This window comes from Hemitrygon akajei, chromosome 15 (genome assembly GCF_048418815.1).
Source record: "Hemitrygon akajei chromosome 15, sHemAka1.3, whole genome shotgun sequence".
In the NCBI taxonomy this organism is placed as follows: Eukaryota; Metazoa; Chordata; class Chondrichthyes; order Myliobatiformes; family Dasyatidae; genus Hemitrygon; species Hemitrygon akajei.
The window spans coordinates 63,502,709-63,526,567 of NC_133138.1; the positions used below are offsets into that span (position 1 = coordinate 63,502,709).

The window sequence follows — 23,859 nt, forward strand, 5'->3', positions numbered from 1 at the left end:
TGATACCTTCACCAAAAAGCCAGAAGTTAAAACAAAATGGAGCAGAACCCAAGGAGAAAGTGACCCAGTCATGCAGCTGGTAGAGCATCTCTGCCTCACTGCTCCAGCGATCTGACCATGATTTTTATTGCTTCTGCTGTACATGACTGAGACTTGCAGATTGGTAAATTAATTGGCCAATGTAAATTGCACCCAATGTATAGGTGAGTACAGTAAAACTTCAATAATTCCCTATCCAGCTGTTTACAAATTCTGATGGTTTGGCATCTAACTTACTGGGGCCTGAATTCCTGCATCCTCTGTCCAATTACCAATGTTACATTTCCATGCTTCCTTTAAACTTATTGGTTCCATTGTGAAATTTGTTATAATGATGTTCAAAAATATGTTGAGGAATTAATCAAATCACATTTAATAACGTAGAAAATCTACTAGTCTGGCACCAAAGTCCTGAGCATGCTGGATTATTGAAGTTTTACCTGTGTAGTGTTGATTGGAATACAGGGAGAGTAAATTGTAGTGTTAGTGTAACTGAACACTATTATCAACATGAACATGATGGGTTAAAAAGCTGTATGATTTGGATTTCAACTCCGTACATTCATATAAAGTATCTATAAAAATTCTTAAGATGCAAAATCTTACCAAGCATGATACACATGAACTGGTTTCTTACCTTTTCTGTGGGAACAATGCACAACAAAGAGGTGTAGCAAATACCAAGCTGTAATAAGAAAGATAAACAAAAATTAAAGTGGATAAAAAAACCTAAAAATTTTCTACATATATTTCATGCACAATTAGCTTAACACTAATTCTATTTAAAGAAAATTGGTTAAGTTTTTTGATTACAATTGTATTTTTGAACATATTGTTTAAATTTTTCAGAAAATGTTCTAACTATCAGGGCAAGATTTTACACAGGCATACTTATCACTACTACTTTAATGCTAACTTCAGAATTGTTTTGCCATTTTATGGGAAACTGGTCCAGCTAGGAAGTTCATCAAATGGCAACGTAAGAGAGGATACGACAGCAGTGGAGCAGATGAAGGAAAAATCTAAAGGATAATCACTGGAGCTTTGTAGAAACTAGCAGAGGGCCAAACCATCACGGGTAAAGCCCTCTCCACTACTGAGCACCTCTACACAGAGCGCTGTCGCAGGAAAGCAGCATCCATCATCAAGAACCCCCCATCACCTAGGCCATGCTCTCTTCTCACTGCTGCCATCAGGAAGGTGGTACAGGAGCCTCAAGTCCCATACCACCAGGTTCAGGAACAGTTATTACCCCCAACCTTTGAGCTCCTAAACCAGAGCAGATAACTTCACTCACCTCATCACTGAGCTGTTTCCGTAACATATGGACTCAACTTCAAGGGCTCTTCATCTCATGTTCTTGATAATTATTGCTTACTTATCTATTCAGTTATTTATTTTCTTTTGTATTTGCACAGTTTTTTGTCTCTTGCACATTGATTGTCTGTCCTATTTTTCTGTGGTCTTTTATTGGCTCTATTGTTTCTTGGATTTACTGTGTATGCCCGCAAGAAAACAAATTTTGGGTGTACATGATGACATATATGCATGTACTTTGATAATAAATTTACTTTGTACTTGCACTTTGAAATTGAGGAGACTGTCAAATGCATTGCTCAAAGGGTGGGGTATTGGAAATAAGGCTTTGATTTTTGGACTACCAGCATAAGTACTAGTTAATGAGGGAAGTACTCCATTAAGAAGAGCTCTGTTTAAAATCAGGAGGTAATCAATACGTATAGGGTTTCAAATTAAAAAGGTGGGTCTGGTAACATGATGGAAGGGTGGGAACTTGGAAGTAGCAATTGCTGCATTGGTAGATGCAGGAAAAGTTTTAGACAAGGTGAAATCAATAAACTTAACAAGTCAAGGATATTGAACAGTATAGTTACAGCATAGAAAAAAGCCTTGCCAACCTGTTCAATGATTTGGGCAATACTAGGCAAAGTACAATGTCAAAGTAATGACTCTTTATTTGTTATTATGCATTAATGAAAAAAGACCAAATTATGAGGGAAAATTGTAAAATGGTAATAGTATAGGCAATTTACTGGAAGCACTTACATAACGATGGACATGTTAGTAGCACAAAATGCAGTCAAGGAGATTGAGCTAACCAATCCTAAAGAAGAAATATTGCAGAGTCTTTGATATTTTGAAGACAGAAATCAAATACAAAAGGAGACAGCACTGCCAGAAAGAGCAGCATAAAAATACTATTAATGAAGGATATCATTCAGAACGTCAGTAAGTGGGATTGATGGAAGGGAAAAATAATTATAAAGAACAGAAACATGCTGGTGGACTGGAGCTGTTGGGGAGATCTGTACAATAACATTATGTCCAACATCACAGTCAAGAAACTAGGTGCCTGCTAAGAGTCATGAAATAGCACTTATATAGTTTAAGCAACTCAACGTATTTAGCAAATAAAAACATCCAGTGAAAGTTTATTTAATCTAATATACAGTTCAGTGATTGGATACTGGCTAAGAGGGAGAAAAACTTCCAAGCTTGTCCTTGCTAGGGATGTCAAAGACAATTATATAATTCTCTTTTCCCATCCCATTCAAGTTGAAAATGGTTAAGCAACCATTGAAATTGTGAGCTTGTCCATCTGCAGGACATAAAAGTACATTTTATAGAATGTGTGTCGTCAAGTTATTTAGAGAAATAGTAAGATTATTTAGTTTCCATTGGGTAGATATAAAAGCTTGAGAACACATACCACCATTATTATAAAACTCTTGAAAGGACCTCATACACTGAAGATCAAGCCTTGACCTCTCAATTTACCTCAAGGACCACAACAGAGTTTAGTATCACTGGCATATGTTATGAAATCTGTTGTTTTGTGGCAGCAGTACATAACAATAAAAACTAAAAATTACAATAAGTATATATAATAAAGTAAATAAAATTAGTACAAAAGAGAAGAAAAAAATACTGAGGTAGTGTTCATGGGTTCAATGTCCATTCAGAGATCTGATGGCGGAGGGGAAGAAGCTGTTCTTGAAACATTGAGTCTGTGCCTTCAGGCTCTGTACCTCCTCCTTGATGGTATCAATGAGAAGAGGGCATGTACTGGGTGATATGGGTCCTTCATGACAGATGCCACATTTATGAAGGACTGCCTTTTGAAAGTGTCCTGGAAGCTGGTAAGGTTAGTGCCCATGATGGAGCTGAAGACTTTTCTGATCCTGTGCAGTGGCCCCTCCATGCCATAGTGATGCAACCCATTAGAATGCTCTCCACAGTATTTCAGTAAAAATTTATGAATGTCTCATGACATACCAATTCTCTTCAAACTCCTAATGGAATTTAGCTGCTATAGTGCCTTCTTTGTAATTGCATCAATATGCTGGGCCAATCCTCAGAGATGTTGACATCCAGGAACTTGAAACTGCTCACCCTTTCCACTTCTGATTCCATGATGAGGACTGGTGCATGTTCCCTTCATATGACATTGAGTGCAAGGTTAGTGCTGCGACACCACTCAACCATCTGATCTATCTCACTCTTGTACACCTCCACATGACCATCTAAAGTTCTACCAACAATCGTTGTGTTGTTGGCAAATTTACAGATGGCGTTTGAGCTGTGCCTAGCACCAGAGTCATGGGTGTAGTGTGATTGGAGCAATGGAGTATCCTCGGGGTGCGCCAGCGTTAAATGTCAGTCAGGAGATGATGTTATTTTTGATTCGTACAGAAAGTGGTCTCTCCGTGAGGAAGTTAATGATCCATTTGCAGAGGGAGGTACAGAGGTGCAGGTTTTAGAACTTGTTGATTAGAACGAAGAGTATGATTGTGTTGAACTGGAGTCAACAAACAGCAGTATGACACAGGTATTACTCTCCAAGTGATCCAAGGCTGATAGGAGAGCCAGTGAGATTGTTTCTGCTGTAGACCTATTGTGGTGATAGGCAAATTGTAACAGGTCTAGGTCCTCGCCATAAGCAACCTCCAAAGCATTTCATCACAGTAGATTGGAGTGTCATTGGGTGATTGTTGTTGAAACAGCTCACCCTGCTCTTCTTGGGCAAGTACAATTTTTGTGCTTCTGAAGTAGGTGGGAAACTCTGATTGCAGCACTGAGAGATTGAAGATGACCTGAACATTCTTGCCAGTTGGTTGGCACAGGTTTTCAGAGCCTTAACAGGAAACTATCAGGGCCTGACGCCTTGTGACGGTTCATCCTCTTGAATGATATTCGGATGTCGGCCTTCAAGACACGAGATCACAGGGTTATATCAAATGCTGCAGTGATTCGCACAGGTGTAGTTTTACTCTCCCTTTCAAAGCTAGAATAAAAGTTGAGTCTGGGAGTGAAGCACCACAGCCATTCATGAAGTAAGTATCGCCTTGTAGGAAGAAATGGCCTGCAAAGTCTGCCACAGCTGATGTGCATCCGATTTCATCTCTAACCTCAAATGAAATCCTTACTGTCCTTAAAATAGCCTTCTATATGTTGTACCTGGACTTCTTGTATAGTTCTGGATCACCAGTCCTGAATACTATATATCTAGCCCTCAGCAGATTGCAAATCTCCTAGTTCATCTATGGCTTTTGGTTTGAGTATGACCGGTATGTTCTCGAAGGCACACACTCATGCACACAGGTCTTGATAAAGTCAATGACAACTGTAGCGTATTCATTCTGACTCAAAGATGAATCCCTGAATATCGTCCAGTCCACCGACTCAAAGCAGTCCTGTAAGCGTTCCTCTGCCTCCCTTGATCGTACCTTCATGGTTTTCACCACTGATGCTGCAATCTTTAATCTCTGCCTATACACTGGGAGTAGAAGTACAGCCAGTTGATTGGACTTTCTGAAGTATGGGTGTGGGATGGCGCAGTAAGCATTTTTGATGGTGGTATAACAGTAGTCAAGTGTGTTGGCTCCTCTGGCTCCACAGGTGATATGTTGGTGGTGGTTGTTCAGAGATTTAAAACAAGAACATAAGAAATAGGAGCAGGAGTAGGCCAGCTGACCCATCAAGTCTGCTTGGCCATTCAATAAGATCATGGCTGATTGGACCATGGACTCATCTCCACCTACCTGCCTCCCCCGCAACCCTTAATTCCACTACTATGCAAAAAATCTATCCAAGCTTGTCTTAAATATATTTACAGAGGTAGCATCCACTGCTTCACTAGGCAGAGAATTCCACAGCTTCAAGATTCTTTGGGAAAAGCAGTTTCTCATCTGTCCTAAATTTACTCCCTCGAATCTTCTGGCTACATCCCCTAAGTTATAGTCTCACCTACCAGTGAAAACAACTATCCTGCCTCTATCTTATCTATCCTTTTCATAATTTTATATGTTTCTATAAGATCTTCTCTCATTCTTCTGAATTCCAGTGAGTACAGTCTCAAGCACCTCAACCTCTCCTCATAGTCTAACCCCCTCATCTTTGGAATCAGCCTGGCGAACCTCCTCTGCACTAACTCCAAAGCCAGTATATCCTTCCTCAAGTAAGGGGACCAGAGCTGCAAGCAGTACTCTATATGCGGTCTCACCAGTACCCTGTACAGTTGTTTCTTATCCTCCCTGGTCTTAAATTCAATCCCTCTAGCAATGAAGGCCAACATTCCATTTGCCTTCTTGATAGCCTGCTGCACCTGTAAACCAACCTTTTGCGATTCATGCACAAGTACTCACAAGTCCCTCTGCATAGTATGTTTGATGGTTCTGGGCCTGTATTCATTGGAATTCAGAAAAAAAAAGGTGTGACCTTTTTGAAACCTATTGAATGGTGAAAAGCCTTGATAGAGTGGATGTGGAGAGGATGTTTCCTATGGTAAGAGAGTCTAAAACCAGAGGACACAGCCTCAGAATAGAGGGGCATCCTTTTAGAATGGAGATGAGGAGGAATTTCTCTGGACAGAGGGTGGTGGATCTGCGGAATTCATTACCACAGGCAGCTGTGGAGGCCAACTCTTTATGTATATTTAAGGCAGAGGTTGATAGATTCTTGATTGGACAGGGCATGAAGAGATATGGGGAGAAGGCAGGAGGTTGGAGCAAAGGGAAAAATTGTATCAGCTATGGTGAAATGGCAGAATACACTCAACGGGCCAAATGACCTAATTCGGTGCCTATATCATATGGTCTTATGTACATCGTAACATTGAAACAAAATGAAATGCATCATTTTGCATCAGAGGATTTTACTGGGGGCAACCTGCAAGTGTCACCATGCTTCTGGCACAACACAGCATGCTCATAACTTACTATCTCTAACTTGTATGTCTTTGGAATGGGAGAGGATATTAGAGCACCTGGAGGAGACCCAGGGAGTCATGGGGAGAACTTATATCTTACAGACAGTGCAAGAATCAAACCCCTGTTGTAGGGCATAACTTCATGACCCACTGCATCCTAGAGTGAGTAGTATGGTCTACAGCAGGGGTTCTCAACTTGGGGTCCATGGACTGCTTGGTTAATGGTTAGGGTCCATGGCTTAAAAAAAGTTTGGGAACCCTGGTCTAGAGACAGATGGACTTCAGGAGATGCACTAAGAAAACCCTGCTGTAACCAGAGAGCTGTGCCTGTCCCGTGACAGCACTGCCCTCACCTGGTCGGAGGTCACACCACCTGCCAGTCAACATTTCGCCCCCCCCCCCCCCAACTGATCAATGCATACTTAACCATTGGCCACCTTAATTGGATAAACCTGTCTAGCACCAAGCCATTGGCCCCCTGACCTATAAAGGGTGCTACATGTCAAGTCACTTTTATTGTCATTTCGACCATAACTGCAGGTACAGTACATGGTAAAAATGAGACAATGTTTTTCAGGACCATGGTGTTACATGACATAGTACAAAAACTAGACTGAACTACGTAAAAAAAACAACACAGAGCAAGCTACACTAGACTACAGACCTACACAGGACTACATAAAGTGCACAAAAACAGTGTAGGCATTACAATAAATAATAAACAGGACAATAGGGCAAGGGAGTCTGATAGCTTGGGGAAAGAAACTGCTACATAGTTTGACTGTGAGAGCCCGAATGCTTTGGAGCCTTTTCCCAGACGGCAGGAGGAAGAAGAGATTGTATGAAGGGTGCATGGGGTCCTTCATAATGCTGTTTCCTTTGCCGATGCAGCGTGTAGTGTAAATGTAAATGTAAAAGTGAGGGGGGCAGCAGGGCCTTGATGTGCCTCATGACGAGCCTCTCGAAACATTTCATGATGATGGATGTAAGTGTAATGGGACGGTAGTCATTTAGGCAGGACACTGAAGACTTCTTTGGCATGGGGACGATGGCGGCGGCCTCAAAGCACGTTGGAACGGTGGCGCTGCTCAGGGAGATGTTGAAAATGTCAGTGAGAACATCTGCTAGCTGGTCTTCACATCCTCTGAGCACTCTACCAGGGATGTTGTCTGGTCCAGCAGGCTTCCGTGGGTTGACCCTGCACAGGGTTCTTCTCACGTCGGCCATGGTGAGACACAGCACCTGGTCATTTGTAGGAGGGGTAGACTTCATCGCTGCCACGTCATTTTCTGCCTCAAACCGGGCATAGAGGTTATTCAGCGCATCTGAGAGGGAGGCATCACCTGCACAGTCAGGTGATGTCCTGGATGCCCTCCCACATGCGCCTCGTGTCGCCGCTGTCCTGGAAGTGGCTGTGGATTAGCTGGGCATGTGCATGCTTTGCCCCTCTGATGGCTCGGGACAGTTTGGCCCTTGCTGTTATTAGAGCTGCCTTGTCGCTTGCTCTGAAGGCGGAGTCGCGGGACCTCAGCAGCACACGCACCTCTGCGGTCATCCATGGCTTCTGGTTAGCACGTATAGTGATGGTCTTGGACAGAGTAACATCATCAATGCACTTGCTGATGTAGCTGGTCACTGATGCTGTGTACTCCTCTAAGTTGATAGAGTTGCCATTGGTTGCAGCCTCCGTGAACATGTACCAGTCAGTGTTCTCAAAGCAGTCTTGAAGAGCAGAGATGGCTCCTGCTGGCCAGGTTTTCACCTGCTTCTGAACTGGTCTGGAGCGCCTGACGAGCGGTCTGTATGCTGGGATGAGCATAACAGAGATGTGGTCTGAGTATCAGAGGTGGGGGCGAGGCTCTGCCCGGTATGCATTGGGGATGTTTGTGTAAACCAGGTACAACACGTTCTCCCCCCTCATTGCAAAGTCCACATACTGATGGAATTTGAGGAGCACTGACTTAAGGTTCGCGTGGTTAAAATCACTGGCGACAATAAACAGACCATCAGGATGTGTGTTCTGCAGTTCGCTAATAGCCCCGTACAGTTCACAGAGCACCTCCTTAGCATGTGCTTGGCTCGCTCTCTTTTGCCATCCTCGAGGGACCACCCTGCTTCACTCCAGGTAAGGTATGCATTGAATAGGGTTGTGGGAGCATTTATTGTTGTCCCTTTAGCAAAGAGCCGTGCTTGCCCATAGCCAAGGGGGGGCAAGTATTGTAGTTACTTTTCCCCTGCTTGTTTGTGTACCTGTGCTCCGTCCCCACACCGTTTTCCCGTGTATTGTACTGCAGACCCAACTCTTCGCACGCTCCTCTATTTTAAGCGCATTTGTACGAATACTGGAGCCGCTTGTGTTGTTCCCAAGCCTTTTCTCCCCTTGTAAATAAACTCCTTATTGTTAAAACTGTGTGTCCAGAGCTCTTGCCTTGAGACCCAAAGAACCTTTCTCATTTCCATCACAACACCTGCCATCATACCCTCCTAACAGGAATATGACTGTTGGAAAGCTGATGGATGGGGTGTTGTTGGTTGTAAAATTTGTTATTGCTCTCAATAGTCTTTTCATCTTTGATCTAGAAACACAAGAATTATTAAAATATGAAATGAATTTTAGGTTATTTAAAAAGTATTAACAACAACAAACTAAAGCAAAATTGTTACCCTATAATTCTCCTTAAAACTAACAGGATCCTAGACATAGAATCCAGGAAGTGATTCAAAAGCATTACGCCGGGAAATCCCAGCAAGACTGGGCAATGGAGCAAACTGGAAGACTCACTTCAAAATTGCTATATTCTATAGATTTGTTTAGTATGCCCGCAGGAAAATAAATCTCTGGGTTGTATATGGTGACATACAGGTACTTCAATAATGAAATTTACTTGAACTTAATACAAAACTTATTGTTCAAAATTTATTTTCATTTAGATTGGTGATGAGCCATGTAAAATGGAAATGTTCTATTAAAAACTACTAATTGGAAAGGTTGGTCTTTATCTGCCTTCAATTTAGAACTAATATGGTTAGATATATAAAAGAGGGAGATTTTAAGATTCTTCTACTCACCAGATTCCTACCAAACCCACTTGAATTGGTGCACTCATCCAGGGGAATCGCTACAAAAATGAAAGAAACAAAAATCTTATAAATATTCGGTCTGCAAATCCATTTAATTATCAATAATAGAAGAACAAGGTTGCTAACTTTTGGATTGTTGACATACTGTAGAATCAAAAAGAGAAAGCATAAAATTATTACTGTTAAGATAACTTTTGAATTAACTGGTCAGTTAAAACAATATTGTAAATATACCACTGCAGCCAAAGGGAAAGGTTTTCTGAAATGCTTAATCTATCTTTTTCTTCCTTGTGTTCTCCCCCACACTGAGCAAACTGTTGTTTCTTTCAAGTATGATTATAGGTCCTTATTTCATTCTCAGTATGTGTGTAAATATTTACACAAATGGGCTGACTAATAAAATCTGTTTCTTGTGCATTTCAATACTTGGAAAAGATTTTTACAAAATTAAAAAAATGGAAATCAAAAGAATATGCTTTCCTTGGCTTTCTCATATGCAGGCTAAGTGAAGCATAATCATTTTGGCTTTGACAATAAATATTCTAATGGCTGGAAAATAATTTTAGAAGGTAAAAACAACAGAAAAATTAATTGCTTCAAATAATTATATTTTTAAATTGAAAAATCATCCATTTTCTAACAAGCTAGGTCTGCGTCATTGAGATGTAGCCACATTTCTCAATTACCATGAAACATGCTCTCTGCATCACGGAGTCATTATTTTGCTTCTTGATATGCTTTCTCCAAAGAAAACGAGAGCTTCGCGGGTGTTAGGCCATTGTGTGGGGCCTATCAGCAGTGGCAACTGAACTCGACAAACTAAATAAAAGTACAGAAGGGATAAAAGGAGTGGCCATTGTCAGGAGTAGGCCAGTGGTGAGAGGCTTTGACTCATTCAGGCTTCAGCGAAAGCTAATGGTCAGGGAAGCGAAGGGAAGAGCTCAGATAGTAGAGAGAACCCTGTGGCCAGCCCCTTCAGTAATGATCTCGTTTTGGATGCAGTTCAGGGGAATGACCTGATTGGGTTTCTGGCACTGAGCCTGGTTCCGTGGTGCAGAAGTGAAAGAGGAAGATGAGGAATGCGGTAATCATAGGGGATTCCATAGTGAGGGGGAACAGACAGGAGGTTCCATCAGCCTGATAGAGATACCCGCATGGTGTGCTGCCTCCCAGGTGTCAGGGTTCGGGATGTCTCGGATCGGGTGCAGAGTATTCTTAACGGAGAGGGTGAACAGCCAGAAGTCTTGGTACACGTTGGTACCAATGACATAGGTAGAAAAAGGGAGGAGGTCCTCAAGAGAAAATTCAGGGAGTTAGGTAGGAAACTGAAAAGCAGGACCTCCAGGATAGCAATCTCAGGATTGTTGCCTGTGCCATGTGCTAATGAACGCAAGAATAGCATAATCAGTCATATTAATGCGTGATTGAGAGACCCTTCATCAGGACCCTTCTGATGAAGGGTTTCAGCCCGAAACGTCGTCACTACCTCCTCCCATAGATGCTGTCTGGCCTGCTGAGTTCTGCCAGCATTTTGTGTTTTTATTTATTTCCAGCATCTGCAGATTCACTCGTGTTGCCAATAAATCAAAGATAGTGTGCAACAGAAATTATAGAAAGAACAGGTTGGAGATGAGGCTTAATCACAGCCAGTGGCATGAGTTACGGGGCAATAGAGGCGTGGTGCAGTTAAAACAGAAAGCAACAAATACTGGACTGAAAGTGTTATATTTGAATGCACACAGCTTAAGGAATAGAATGGACAATGTTGAAATTCAGCTACAGATTGGCAAATATGACATTGTGGCCATCTCTGAAACTTGGCTAAAGGATGGCTGCCATTGGGAGCTAAGCGTCCAAGGATATATGGTGTTTCTGAAAGATAGGTTAGTAGGCAGGGGGGTGGTGTGGCTCTGTGTATAAGAAATAATATTAAATTGTTGAAAAGAGATGACATAGTGGAAGGTGTAGAGTCTCTATGGGTTGAGGTAAGGAATGGCAAGGGTAAAAGGACCCTAATGGCAGTTGTATACAGGTATCCAAACAGCAGCTGGGTTGTGGATTACAAATTACAGCAGGAGATAGAAAAGGTGTGTCAAAAAGGCAATGTCATGATAATCGTTGGGGATTTTAACATGAAAGTGGATTGGGAAAGCCAGGTCAGTACTGGACCTCTAGAAAAAGAGAATTTGTGGAATGTCTGAGGGATGGCTTTTTAGAACAGCTTGTTGTTGAGCCCACCAGGGGATCGGCTGTTGTGCAATGATCTGAAGGTGATAAGAAAGCTTAAGGTTAAGGAACACTTAGGGAACAGTGATCACAAAATGATCAAGTTTACACTGAAATCTGAGAGGGAAAAAATAAAATCCAATGCATCGGTATTTCAGTGGAACAAAGGAAATTGCAATGGCATGAGAGGGGAAGTGGCCGAGGTTGACTGGAAAGGGACATTTGCAGGAAGGACAGCAGAGCAGCAATGGCTGGAGTTACTGTGAAAAATGAGGGAAGTGCAAGACGGATATATTCCAAATAAGAAGAAATTTTCTAAAGGGAAGAAGGACACTACTGTGGCTGACCAATGAAGTCAGAGCCAAAGTAAAAACAAAAGAGAGGGCATGCAAGGAAGCCAGAGCTAGTGGGAAGACAGAGGACTGGGAAGCTTTTAAAAACTTGCAGAACAAAACTAAGAAGGTCATTAGGAAGGAAAAGATAAATTATGAAAGGAAGTTGGTGACCAATATCTAAGAAGATACTAAAAGCTTTTTGAAGTATATAAAGGGTAAAAGAGAGTCGAGAGTAGATATAGGACCAACAGAAAATGACGCTGGAGATATTGTAATGAGAGATGCAGAGATGGCAGAGGAACTGAATGCATATATTGCATCAGTTCTCAGAGTGGAAGACGTCTACAGTATACCAGACATTCAAGAGTGTCAGTGAAGTGAAGTTAGTGCAGTGGAAATTACAACTGAGAAGGTGCTCAGGAAGCTTAATGGTCTGAAGGTGGACAATCTCCTGGGCCTGATGGAATGCACCCCGGGTGCTGAAGCAAGTAGCTGGAGAGATTGAGGAGGGATTAATGATGATCTTTCATGAATCGATAAGATTTTGACATTGTACAGGATGACTAGAAAATTGCAAATGTTACTCTGCTATTTAAGAAGGGTGGGAGGCAGCAGAAAGGAAACTATAGACCTGTCAGCCTGACATCAGTGGTTGTGAAGTTGTTGGAATTGATTGATAGGGATAAGATCATGGAGTACCTGGAGGCACCTGACAAGATAGGCCAAAGCCAGCATAGTTCCCGAAAAGAAAATCCTACCTGACAAACCTACTGTAATTCTTCGAGGAAACTACAAGTAGGGTAGACAAAGGAGATGCAGTAGACGTGGTGTACTTGGATTTTCAGAAGGCCTTTGACAAGGTGCCGCACATGAGGCTGCTTAGTATGATAAGATCCCATGGAATTACAGGGAAGTTACTAGCATGGGTGGAGCATTGGCTGGTCAGAAGAAAACAGAGAGTGGGAATAAAAGGATCCTATTCTGGCTGGCTGCCGGTTGCCAGTGGAGTTCCACAGGGGACAGTGTTGGGACCGCTGCTTTTTATGATGTATGTCAATGATTTGGACTATGGTATTAATGGATTTGTGGCTAAATTTGCCCATGATACAAAGATAGGTGGAGGAGTGGGTAGTGTTCAGGAAACAGGGAGCCTGCAGAGAGACTTAGATAGTTTAGGGGAATGGGCAAAGAAGTGGCAAATGAAATACAATGTTGGAAAGTGTATGGTCATGCACTTTGGTGGAAGAAATAAACACGCAGACTATTATTTAGATAGGGAGAGAATTCAAAATGCAGAGGTGCAAAGGGACTTGGGAATCCTTGTACAAGATACACTAAAGGTTAACCTCCAGGTTGAGTCAGTGGTGAAGAAGGCAAATGCAATGTTGGCATTCATTTCTAGAGGTATAGAACATAAGAGCAGGGATGTGATGTTGAGGCTCTATAAGGCAGTCGTGAGACCACATGGAGTCTTGCATGCAGTTTTGGGTTCCTTATTTTAGAAAGGATATACTGACATTGGAGAGGGTTCAGAGAAGATTCACGAGAATGATTCCAGGAATGAAAGGGTTACCGTATGAGGAACGCCTGGCAGCTCTTGGGCTGTATTCCCTGGAGTTCAGGAGAATGAGGGGGGATCTCAGAGAAACATTCCGAATGTTAAAAGGCCTGATCAGATTAGATATGGCAAAGTTATTTCCCATGGTAGGAGATTCTAGGACAAGAGGGCACAGTTTCAGCATTGAAGGACGTCCATTTAGAACTGAAATGTGGAGAAATTACTTTAGTCAGAGGGTGGTAAATCCGTGGAATTTGTTGGCATGGGCAGCTGTGGAGGCCAAGTCATTGGGTGCATTTAAGACTGAGACAGACAGGTTATTGATTAGCCAGGGCATCAATGGGTATGGAGAGAAGGCAGGGGAGTCAGGATGACTGGAAGAATTGTATCAGCCCATTATTGAATGGCCGAACAGACTCAATGGACCAAATGGCCTACTTCTGCTCCTATATCTTATGGTCTAAGATGGTGCATTGCCAGCTGACTGTATAACTACGTCAATGTGCACAGATTTGATTTTCCTTCAACATATATTTTTAGCCTGATCTTCTGTATCAATAAAATGTGGACTTTTATCTCTCCCTTCAGATGGAAGACCACCAATTTAGAGTCAAGCAAAACAAGAATTACAATTACATTAATTTAATCCACTGTATTGCATATCATCATGCTAGTAAAACATCCTTTCTTTCTCATTTTCATTTGGAATTTGGGTATTTACATACTCTAGGTTTAACTAGGCTCATAGACCAGGTTCTAATAATTTTAAATTTATTTTCAAAATGGTTTTATCTACATTGTACACACGATGGATAACATGAAACCTTTTTTAAAGATTTCAATTCACTATAAAATACTTCATGCATCTCAAGAATAAAAAGCTAGTCGTGTATTGCATAATGATTGTTTTTTCAAAGTAGTAGCAAACTGAATATCAATGAACATTGTAAAATGATAAGTAATAGTAAAGACAACTTCAAAAGAAACATACCTTTAAAAAGGCTTTCCTTTCCAATGTATTCATTATAAATGGAGGGATAGCTAAAAATAATTAAAAAAAGTCCATACACTACATTGTTCACAGTTTAAGACAGAACAAACATTTAAGTTTTAGCAACAATATGATTCAATCTTATTCTGGATTTAAGATTAACAAAATAGTTGCATATAAATGGTATGAGGCATTTGCAGCAAGTTGTTTGGCATGCTAAATATAAAATAATTAGATTTTGTAGAATTTTACAACTGTTAAGTATTTACAAAATGTAATAGTATGGTCAGGATATCATTTGTTTTCCAGCTGGAAGCATTTAAACCCTCATATTCCAACCACTAGGATGGGCGGAATCACAATAGCTCACAAAACTATGGTAGGATAGGAATTTTGTTGATACTGTATATGCAGACTGCCAAGGGTAGATAAATTACCACTAACAATGAGCAAATGCAAATCTAAAAACTGTATAGATTTAGGCCACTTGTTTCTTCATTCTCCCAATTATCTTTGTAAATCTGTACACGTGAGGCAACATTCTGAATCAAGATGAATCAACCTCTCAACATCAGCAAAACTAAAGAGTTGAGTATTGACTACAGACCATGAGCCAATACTCATCAGGAGATCAGAGGTGGAGAGGGTCAGTAACTTTAAATTCCTTGGTATTATAATTTCAAAGGATCTGTTCTGAGTCCAGCACTTTACAAAGAAAGCATGATAGTGCTTCTAATTTCTTATGTCTGTGAAGATTCAGGATGTCATCCAGAACATTTACAAACTCTTATTTTAATTATTTTTATTTAGCAATACAGTGCAGAGTAGGCCTTTCGAGCCATGCCACCCCAGCAATCTCAACAAACCTGATCTAACCACAGGGCAATTTACAATGACTAATTAACCTATCCCCTCCACGAGGACCACAACCTTGTGGTTTGGAAGCTTGCGTGCCTCAATGACCAGGAGAGTAATGTTGGCTGGAATCAGGGCCCTATTGTTTGGCTTTTGATATGATCACCATGCCAGTGGTAGAGGACAGACTAAGAGTGGTCCACCGGTCCTCCAGATTTGGGGGTTCAGCTCAGGGCTAACAACCCTGACTGGTAAAATAAGCTGTTACAGAAACAGCCATGAAGAAACCTTCTACATCTGAGTGCAATGGTATTCCTGAGTCTCCGCCTGGGACTTGCATGATTTACAGCAGTGAAAATCACGAGGAAGCCTCTGACATGATGAAGGAACACCGCTAGAGATGGAGGACCTTCATTGCTGCCCTAGACAATAGCGGTATAACAGGAAGTAAATAATTAACATTCTCGGTATATCTTTGGACTGTGGGAGGAAACTGGAGCACTTGGGAAAACCCACACATTTCACAGGATGGACATGCAGAGACTCCTCATGGAATGGCACCAGAATTGAACTCCACGATGTCCTGAGTTGTAATAGCATTGTGCTAATCGCTACACTAAATGTACTAAATTGGTCACAGCACCCAAGTGCCATTATTTTAAAAAGCATGGCAGTGCCTCTACTTCCTTAGAAGATTGTGAAGATTTGGCATGACATCTAAAACCTTTGACAAAATTTTATAGATGCACAGTGGAGAGTATCTGACTGCATGCATCATGGCTTGGTATGGAACATCAATGCATTTGAATGAAAAAGCCTATAAAAATTAGGGGTTATGGCCCAGTCCATCACAAGTAAAGCACTCCCCGCCATTAAATACATCTACAAAGAGAGCTATCACAGGAAAACTGCATTTATTATTAACAACTCCCACCAGTCGGGCCATGATATCTTTTCGCTGCTGCTATCAAGAAGGAAAGTATAGGAGGCTTAGGTCCCACACCACCAATTTCATGAACAACTATTACCCCTCAACTATCAGGCTCATGAACCAGAGTGGGTTAGTTTCATGCATCCCAACATGGAACTGATTCCACAATCTATGGACTCACTTTCAAAGACTGTACATCTCATGTTCTCAATTATCTTAATTATTTTGTTTTTCCTCTTTTGTATTTGCACAATTTGTTGTATTTTGTTGATGGGTTGTTTGATCATTTTTGCGTGCAGGTTTTCATTGACTCTAATGTGTTTCTTTGTATTTGTTGCAAATGTCCAAAAGAAAATGAACGTCAGAGTAGTATATCGTGACATAAACAGCATGTACTTGCGTAATAATATTTACTTTGAATCAGTAATTGTACTTTTACTTTAATGGAAACTAATTCATGCTTAAATTGTGTCCTTCATTTTTATGCAAATCCAGTGGTACAATTGGAAAATAAACTTTCCAGAAAAGGGTTAAGATCTGGAAAGAAACACAAGGCATACAATGGGAAGATAGATAACTAGCACTGCATTTTTTAAAATAAATTCTCAAAAGCTTAGATTTAGAATTTCATTAACTTTCCTTCCTAATTCCTTGTTCAGCTGGAGGCTGAGATGTGATTGACTCAATGGTTTCTGCTAACGCTTGACCAATCACTTTGTTAGTTTATATGCTTTATTCTGATCGCTGATAAACCATTATTTATTTTTCATTTATAGGCATCTCTGGGAAATCACCCAGAAGTACATAATGTTAACTTTGTTTGATAATGCTTCCATGATGTACCTTATTATGTTTTGCCATTTTAAAAGTTATTCTTTGTTGTTATAATGGAGGATAGACCCTACTGAGAGATTTTACTCTTATGCAAGATTAGATTTTTAAAACTGGTTTATCAAACAGAATCACTAAGCTATAACAAAAGAATATACTGGAGTTTGAAAGAAACACAAAGCTTGACCTCTTGAGTTGCAGCTCATTATAGTACTGTTAAGCCATTAGGAAATATTAAATCTATCAATGACAACTAAATATAATTGTGAGCAACACTTGAAAATATGAAATCCAGAAAAAACAAACAAGACTGAAAAATTAACTTAAAATGTTGCTACTATTGGAAAAGAATTATACCACTAACTTCCAAATCATCACTTAATCCACGTTTACCAGTGGGTTAAGTTACCGTGACGTCTATTCACAATGCAAGTGAGGCATGTTTCAAATAACAAACCATAACACTAAATATAAATACGTATTCTCTTGGCCACAACACAGTGTGCAAATAACTAATAATAATTAAAAAAACAAAAATGTGTTGACCAGAACTCAATAAGTCAGATTGTTAAAATTATTTGCTTTTAGTACCACTGACCCATGCCAGGAGCAGCCATAAGAATCCTAGAGATGATTACTTGTACGATAGCTTGTTGAGCAGCTTTTGTTGATTCTCCCAGTCGGTTACCATTCTCATCTGTTATTGGTATTCCATGTTTTAATTCTCTATGGAATAAAAATAGATTACTGCAATTTCCAGAATGTTCGGACTTTGTATTTCAAACTTTAAAACAGCATTTATCTCCAAAAGAGAGCTTTGTTTTGTTTTGCACCATAGTAGCAAGTTTATCATTTATCTTTAAAGAACCTATAGTGCAAATATAAAGAAAGCTTACTCAAGTGCTTTTTCTCTGCTCTCAAGCTACAGTGCCTTGAAAAAGTATTTAGCCCCCAACTATTTTCACATTTAACTCTCATTTTCTAAACTTAAATTACATTGAAGTAGAATTTTTGAGCTAATATAAAAGAACATTGAGCATCATGTCAAATCAAAAGAAAAATTCCAAAGCCTGTCAACAACTTACTAAAAATTAAATCCCCTTTTTAATTCCTACACTAACTTTCCTCAGGTACAATACTTTCTATCACCTTACCAACTCACCCAATTTGTTTTCAATGAATTCATAAGAATAAATATACCCTCTCCCTGTAAGGTCCAACAGTATGGTAGATTTTCAACAGACCAAACCAAAATTAAAACAAAAAAAGTATTCAAGACAAGGGTAATGATAATAGCAAAGCATAAATCTGGGGAAGGGTATGAAACCATCTTAAAGGCACAGAGCCCAGTGTAGTCCATCATGAAAAAGTGTAAAGAATATGAAACCATAGTCACACTGCCTTGGTCAAGCTGTCCCTCTAAACTGAGTCACCAGAGAACAATGGCCCTTGTCAAGAGAGGCTACTACGATGCCAGAATTCACTCTGAGTGAGCTGCAGAAATCAGTGGCTGCAACTGGAGATAAAGTTCCTGGCTCCACCATCTCTAAGGCTTTGCACATAAAGGGTATTTATGGAAGTGTGGCAAGGAAGAAGCCCTGGCTAAAAAAACAACACATGCATTTATCATTGCCCGTAAAGACTTTGCAAAGCATCACTCAGAAGATACTGCAAAGATATGGAAAAAGGTCTTGTAACCAGATGAGACTAAAGTGTAACTTTTTGGCCTCATTGCTAAGTGGTACATGTGGTGTAAACCTAATACTGCACGTCAGCCAGATAACACCATCCCTACTGTAAAGTAAGGTGGAGGCAGCATCATGCCATGGGGATGCCTTTCAGCAGCCGGGGCTGGAAACCTGGTAAGGACTGATGGGAAGATGAACATTGCTAAATATGGAGAGATCCTGGATAAAAACCTGTTAGCCTCTGCCACAGAGCTTAAACTGGGGAAGAAGTTAGTCTTTCAGCAGGACAATGACCCGAAGCACACTGCTAGAGCAAATATAGAGTGGCTTCACATGAAGAAAATTGATGTCCTTGACTTTAACCCAATTGAACACCTCTGGCAAGACCTCGAGATTGCTGTCCACTGCCACTCCCCAACTAACCTGGCACAGCTTGAGCAATTATGCTCCACCACATATTGCAAACCTATTAGAGACTTATCCAAAAAGACTAATGGCTGTAATAGTTGTGAGATGTGATTCAACTAAGAATGGAGCAAAGGGGGTGAATACTTTTGAACTGCTGATACTTGTGTTTTTGAATTTTTAGCTTTTCATGCTTTACAATTTTCCCTGTTTTTTGGCTCTACTGTGAAAAATGGAGCATGGGATTCACAAATAAAAATTCTCAGTTAAATTGTTCAATATCCCTGGTTGTAATAGTTATTTATGTGAACAAAGGGTTGGGGGGTGGGGGCTGAATACTTTATCAACGCACTGTATTACCCGTATCTTTATTTACTGTAAATAGCTTATTTTTCAGCAATAAAAACCTATATAAACTTCCATAACTTTTCAAAAATATTTAATTTTAATGATTTAGATTTCAAAAATTTACTACTCAACACTATACTTACATCATTGCTTAAAATAAACCCCATAATCTGTATGTGGCCAAGATGGATTTTGGTAAATCAACCAATGATTACAAGGTACTGAAAAGTGCTTTCAGTACCTTAAATCACATTCATCTGAAAAATATATTTTCTCCCAGTTGTAAGGTAAATAAAGCTCCACAATAAACAGGACGCAAGTATTTATTTTACAAAGGGAAAATACAGGTTTGAAACTTTGCCCTTCCTTCGCATGGCCAACAATGGGAGGCTTAAAAGGGCAAACATTAATTACAAAAGATCCTCCATGGCTATCCCTCCTTCCTAGTGAACAGGCCTATGATAGATTATTATTTATTTACAAAAGCTAATCTTTTGTAACATTTGCATTCTTTTACACTATCAAAGATGTCTGTCATTTCCTTCAACTTTTATTTTTCATTGTTTCTCTAGTCACGAAATTATGAAAAGGTGAGTTAATTGTTCAGCTCCCATTATTCTGCTATTTCCTTATAAAAGTCGAGGAACTGTCCATGATAACTTAGACCATAAGACTGTTAAGACATAGGAGCAGAATTTGGCCATTTAGCCCATCGAGTCTGCTCCACTATTCAATCATGGGTGATCCTTCTTGCCCCTCCTCAGTCCCACTCCCCAGCCTTCTCCCTGTACCCTTTTATGCCATGTCCAATCAAGAACCTATCAAGCTCTGCCTTAAATACACCGAACAACCTGGTCTCCACAGCTGCCTGTGGTAATAAATTCCATAAATTCACCATCCGCTGGCTAGAGAAATATCTCCACATCTCATTGAAATGCAACACCTGTGTTAAATGTCTACCACTGCAACAAAGCTGGGACTGAATACCATGTTGGATTAGAGTCTAAATTGTTATTCTTCTTTAAGGTTAGCTTTCTCTATGCTTGTTTAAACTTCTATATAATCAACTATTTACGTGGAATTATTCAGTGAAGTTTCAGTAATACCGTAAACTCCAGTGTATAAGCCAACCTGGAGTATAAGCAGACCCCCCATTTTCAAGGCTAAAAAAGTGACTTCTCATGTTACCTTTGTATAAGCTGACCCCTTTTGTACAGGTTTTTGATTTAACCAGAAAAGATCACAAGATCTCACATGCCAGTACTCAGTTTTGCTGGATCTGGAACCTGGAAATTCTGTGAACCAGTACCTGCTAAAAAAAAAGGCCTACGCATTGTAGAGCATTATAAGCCAATTCTTAATAAATAAATCAGGGAGATAAGTTTTGGATTAGGTTTCCAAAGGAAAAGAATCCTCTGAAATGTAACTCCCGTGAAACCATCGTAATCTCGTTAAAACATAACACGGGGTAGCAGGATCAGTACGTGTATTCAGTATTGAGTTTGCGACCACCATGATCAAAAGATTAAAACGAATGCATAATGATGCTGGCTTCAAGCTGAAGGTTGTTGATTTTGCTAAAGGAACGAATAATTCTGCAGTTGCTAAGAAGTTTAGTGTAAACGAGAAACAAGTGAGAGAGTGGAGAAAGGCAGAGGGCACACTGAGGGAAATGTCAAAGACAAAATGTGCAAATCACAGGAAAACATACCAGTGGCCAGAACGGGAAGAAAAAGTGAATCACCAACGATCGTCTGGATACATTGTTACCAGAGAAATGATTCGAGTTCAAGTGTTGAAATGGGACGAGAAACACTGTGAGGTCAGCGAAAATTTCAAAGCTATGTGAAGATGGTGCACTCAATTTATGAATAGACGTGATCTTGTGTTGAGACAAAAAACAAAGATTGCTCAGAAAATTCCCGCAGGGTGTTGTTACGTTCAAGAACACTGCTGGATGGACGAAGCGGGTTGCTGGCGTCGACGGCCCGAAGGTTTCAGGAAAGAAAAGTCACTACTTGTCTGGGACATGTTCAAAGCGCACTTGTCAGGTGAGACAAAAGCAGCACTAAAAGCTGAAAATACAGACATTGCAGTCATCCCCAGTGGTTTGATGTTTGTGCTCCAGCCACTAGATGTGAGTTTAAACAAATCATTCAAAGAATTCATGAGTTGACAGTGGAATGAATTTGACTCAAAAACAACCAATAAATACGACCTGTCTTCCATGTATTCATTTTTCCAAAGTTGGCACCCTCTGTGTAAGCCAACCCCCTAATTTTAGGACCAAAATTTAGGGTCAAATTCTTGGCTTATACACCGGAACTTACGGTAATATCGTTGATTTGATATTTTTCTAGAAGCTTCTCTGCAGCTTGTGTCATGCCACTGGACATGATTATTTCATGGGTTACCTCTTATCAATGGTATGTCCTTCATCCATTTAGTCTGAGCTAATTTTTAAAATGTGAAATGACCACAACTTATTGTTACCTGTCTTTGTTTGTTTTTATAACGCCTAATAGCTTAGAATAACACCAGAATTATGTCTAATTCTTGACTTCCAAAGAACCTCAGGATCATAACATCACCAGATCCAACATCTATAATGATGCATTATGCTGTGCCACCACCAGGATCATTTCACTTTTAAATCTGTGCTTACAACTATAGAAAACCTTACCTCTGTCTCATCAAAGGAATGTTTATACAGTTGGCAGCAGCTACTGCAGCAAATGGAACAAAGCGTCCTATTAGAGGTGTCACACGCTGCATAGAATAAAAGGATTTTAATTATTTCTTTCACAAGAAAATCTACAGAGGTATCATTCCAAATCTTTAATAATTACATCTAAGTAAATGTTACAAAAGTACCCCATATAATTGTTACTAAATAACTAAATCTTCATCTTCTGAATAATTTTCCTCAGTTTTTTTTAAACTACTCATTAAAAGATTAATTACTAAATAAATCGTAGCCCTGAAAATCTTTATTTTCTTACGGTAGTGATGAAAGGCTGAACTGCATTAAGTCTTGCTGTGCAGTAGCACTAAATATTCTATCATGCAAACTATCGTCAGATTTTAGTAATTAAATATCTGAAACTGCAAAGCCACAACAACCTTCTATTATGTCATTAGTTCTAATTAACCCAGATCTGAAATGCTCACATTAAGAGTTAAACAATTCTAAGAACTAAAGGAACAGAATAGATTTGACACTAATATTGTTTCTTGCATTGATACTTGTAGTTAGAATGCAAATATGACATGACAAGCATAATCTTTCCAGAGTAAAGGTCAGCAATAGCATAGCCAATATTTACTGACCACCCATAAAGCAGTGGTGCACAGTTTCTGAATTTTCAAAATCTGATAGACTGCAATCTTAAAATTCCACAAATCAGGCTAGAGTGCATCTTGGAAGTTAATTTGACAAAGGTAGAATCCATTGCACCTTTTGGTTCTTTCTATCAAGGTAGCAAATGTCATGGACTTGTGAGATGTAAAGAAGTGCACTATTGCAGCCACCGAATTCTGGTGGGGGAGCAAGTGAAAGCAGCTGTTGTTTTTAATATTTAGAGTAGGAACCAATACAGCGGACTGTTTTTATTAGATTAGTTCAAAGTCGGAATGATATTGGAGTGCCCTTCTTTAGAAGTGGAGATACTTCCACAATGCTTTTGGATTTCACCTGAAGAGGTTTTTGGGAGTTGGTAATCATCCCACAACCATCCTTTAACCATAACCATAACATTTATGTGTCTGGTTAAGTTTTTCACTCAGTGACAAGCAAGATTTTCATGACAAAATTCAGTGACAGCAATGCCTTTGAAAATAATGGGAGAAGCTAGATTCCTTTGTAATTGATATGGTGGCCGGCATTTATATGTCATTTACAATTCTCACCAGTGTCTAGATTTCGCAGTATGCAGGTAGGAACTGTTTAATGTTGTGAATGTGTGAATGCAATCATTAGTGAACAGCCCTATTTCTGACATGAAGGGAAGATCAACAATGAAGCAGCTGGTTCATTTAGCACTGGACATCACCCTCAGGTGATGACAACCTGTGAATAAAATGAGGTATCTATCATAACCACCAATTGCTCCTTGTGCTTTCTACAACACCCATCGAAGATGATGTAGCTCTGCCAGTTCTAATAACTTCACTTCACTGTCTGAGGCTCCTAGGTACCACAAGTGAATGTTTACTAATGTCAAAGAAAGTCTCTTTACCTCCTGAAATTAGCTGATGGGGATGGAAGAGAGAGGGTGAATTGGATATATAACATTTGTATTTCTTTTGTGGACAGAACATATCCAAGTTATTTTTCAATTGTTGG

The 23,859-nt window shown here is 39.9% G+C and overlaps 1 protein-coding gene across 2 annotated transcripts in view; it reads right to left on the reverse strand.

Annotated features, from left to right (window-relative positions):
* LOC140739411 (sideroflexin-1) overlaps nt 1-23,859 on the reverse strand; it is a 79,827-nt gene that overhangs the window by 7,787 nt on the left and 48,181 nt on the right. For both annotated transcript variants that reach the window (XM_073067693.1, XM_073067694.1), the window contains exons 6-10: nt 22,198-22,283; nt 17,672-17,799; nt 14,457-14,506; nt 9,335-9,384; nt 677-724 (exon numbers count right to left, since the gene is read on the reverse strand). In XM_073067693.1, coding sequence (XP_072923794.1) covers nt 677-724; nt 9,335-9,384; nt 14,457-14,506; nt 17,672-17,799; nt 22,198-22,283 — 362 coding nt within the window. The remainder of the gene's footprint in view (nt 1-676; nt 725-9,334; nt 9,385-14,456; nt 14,507-17,671; nt 17,800-22,197; nt 22,284-23,859) is intronic.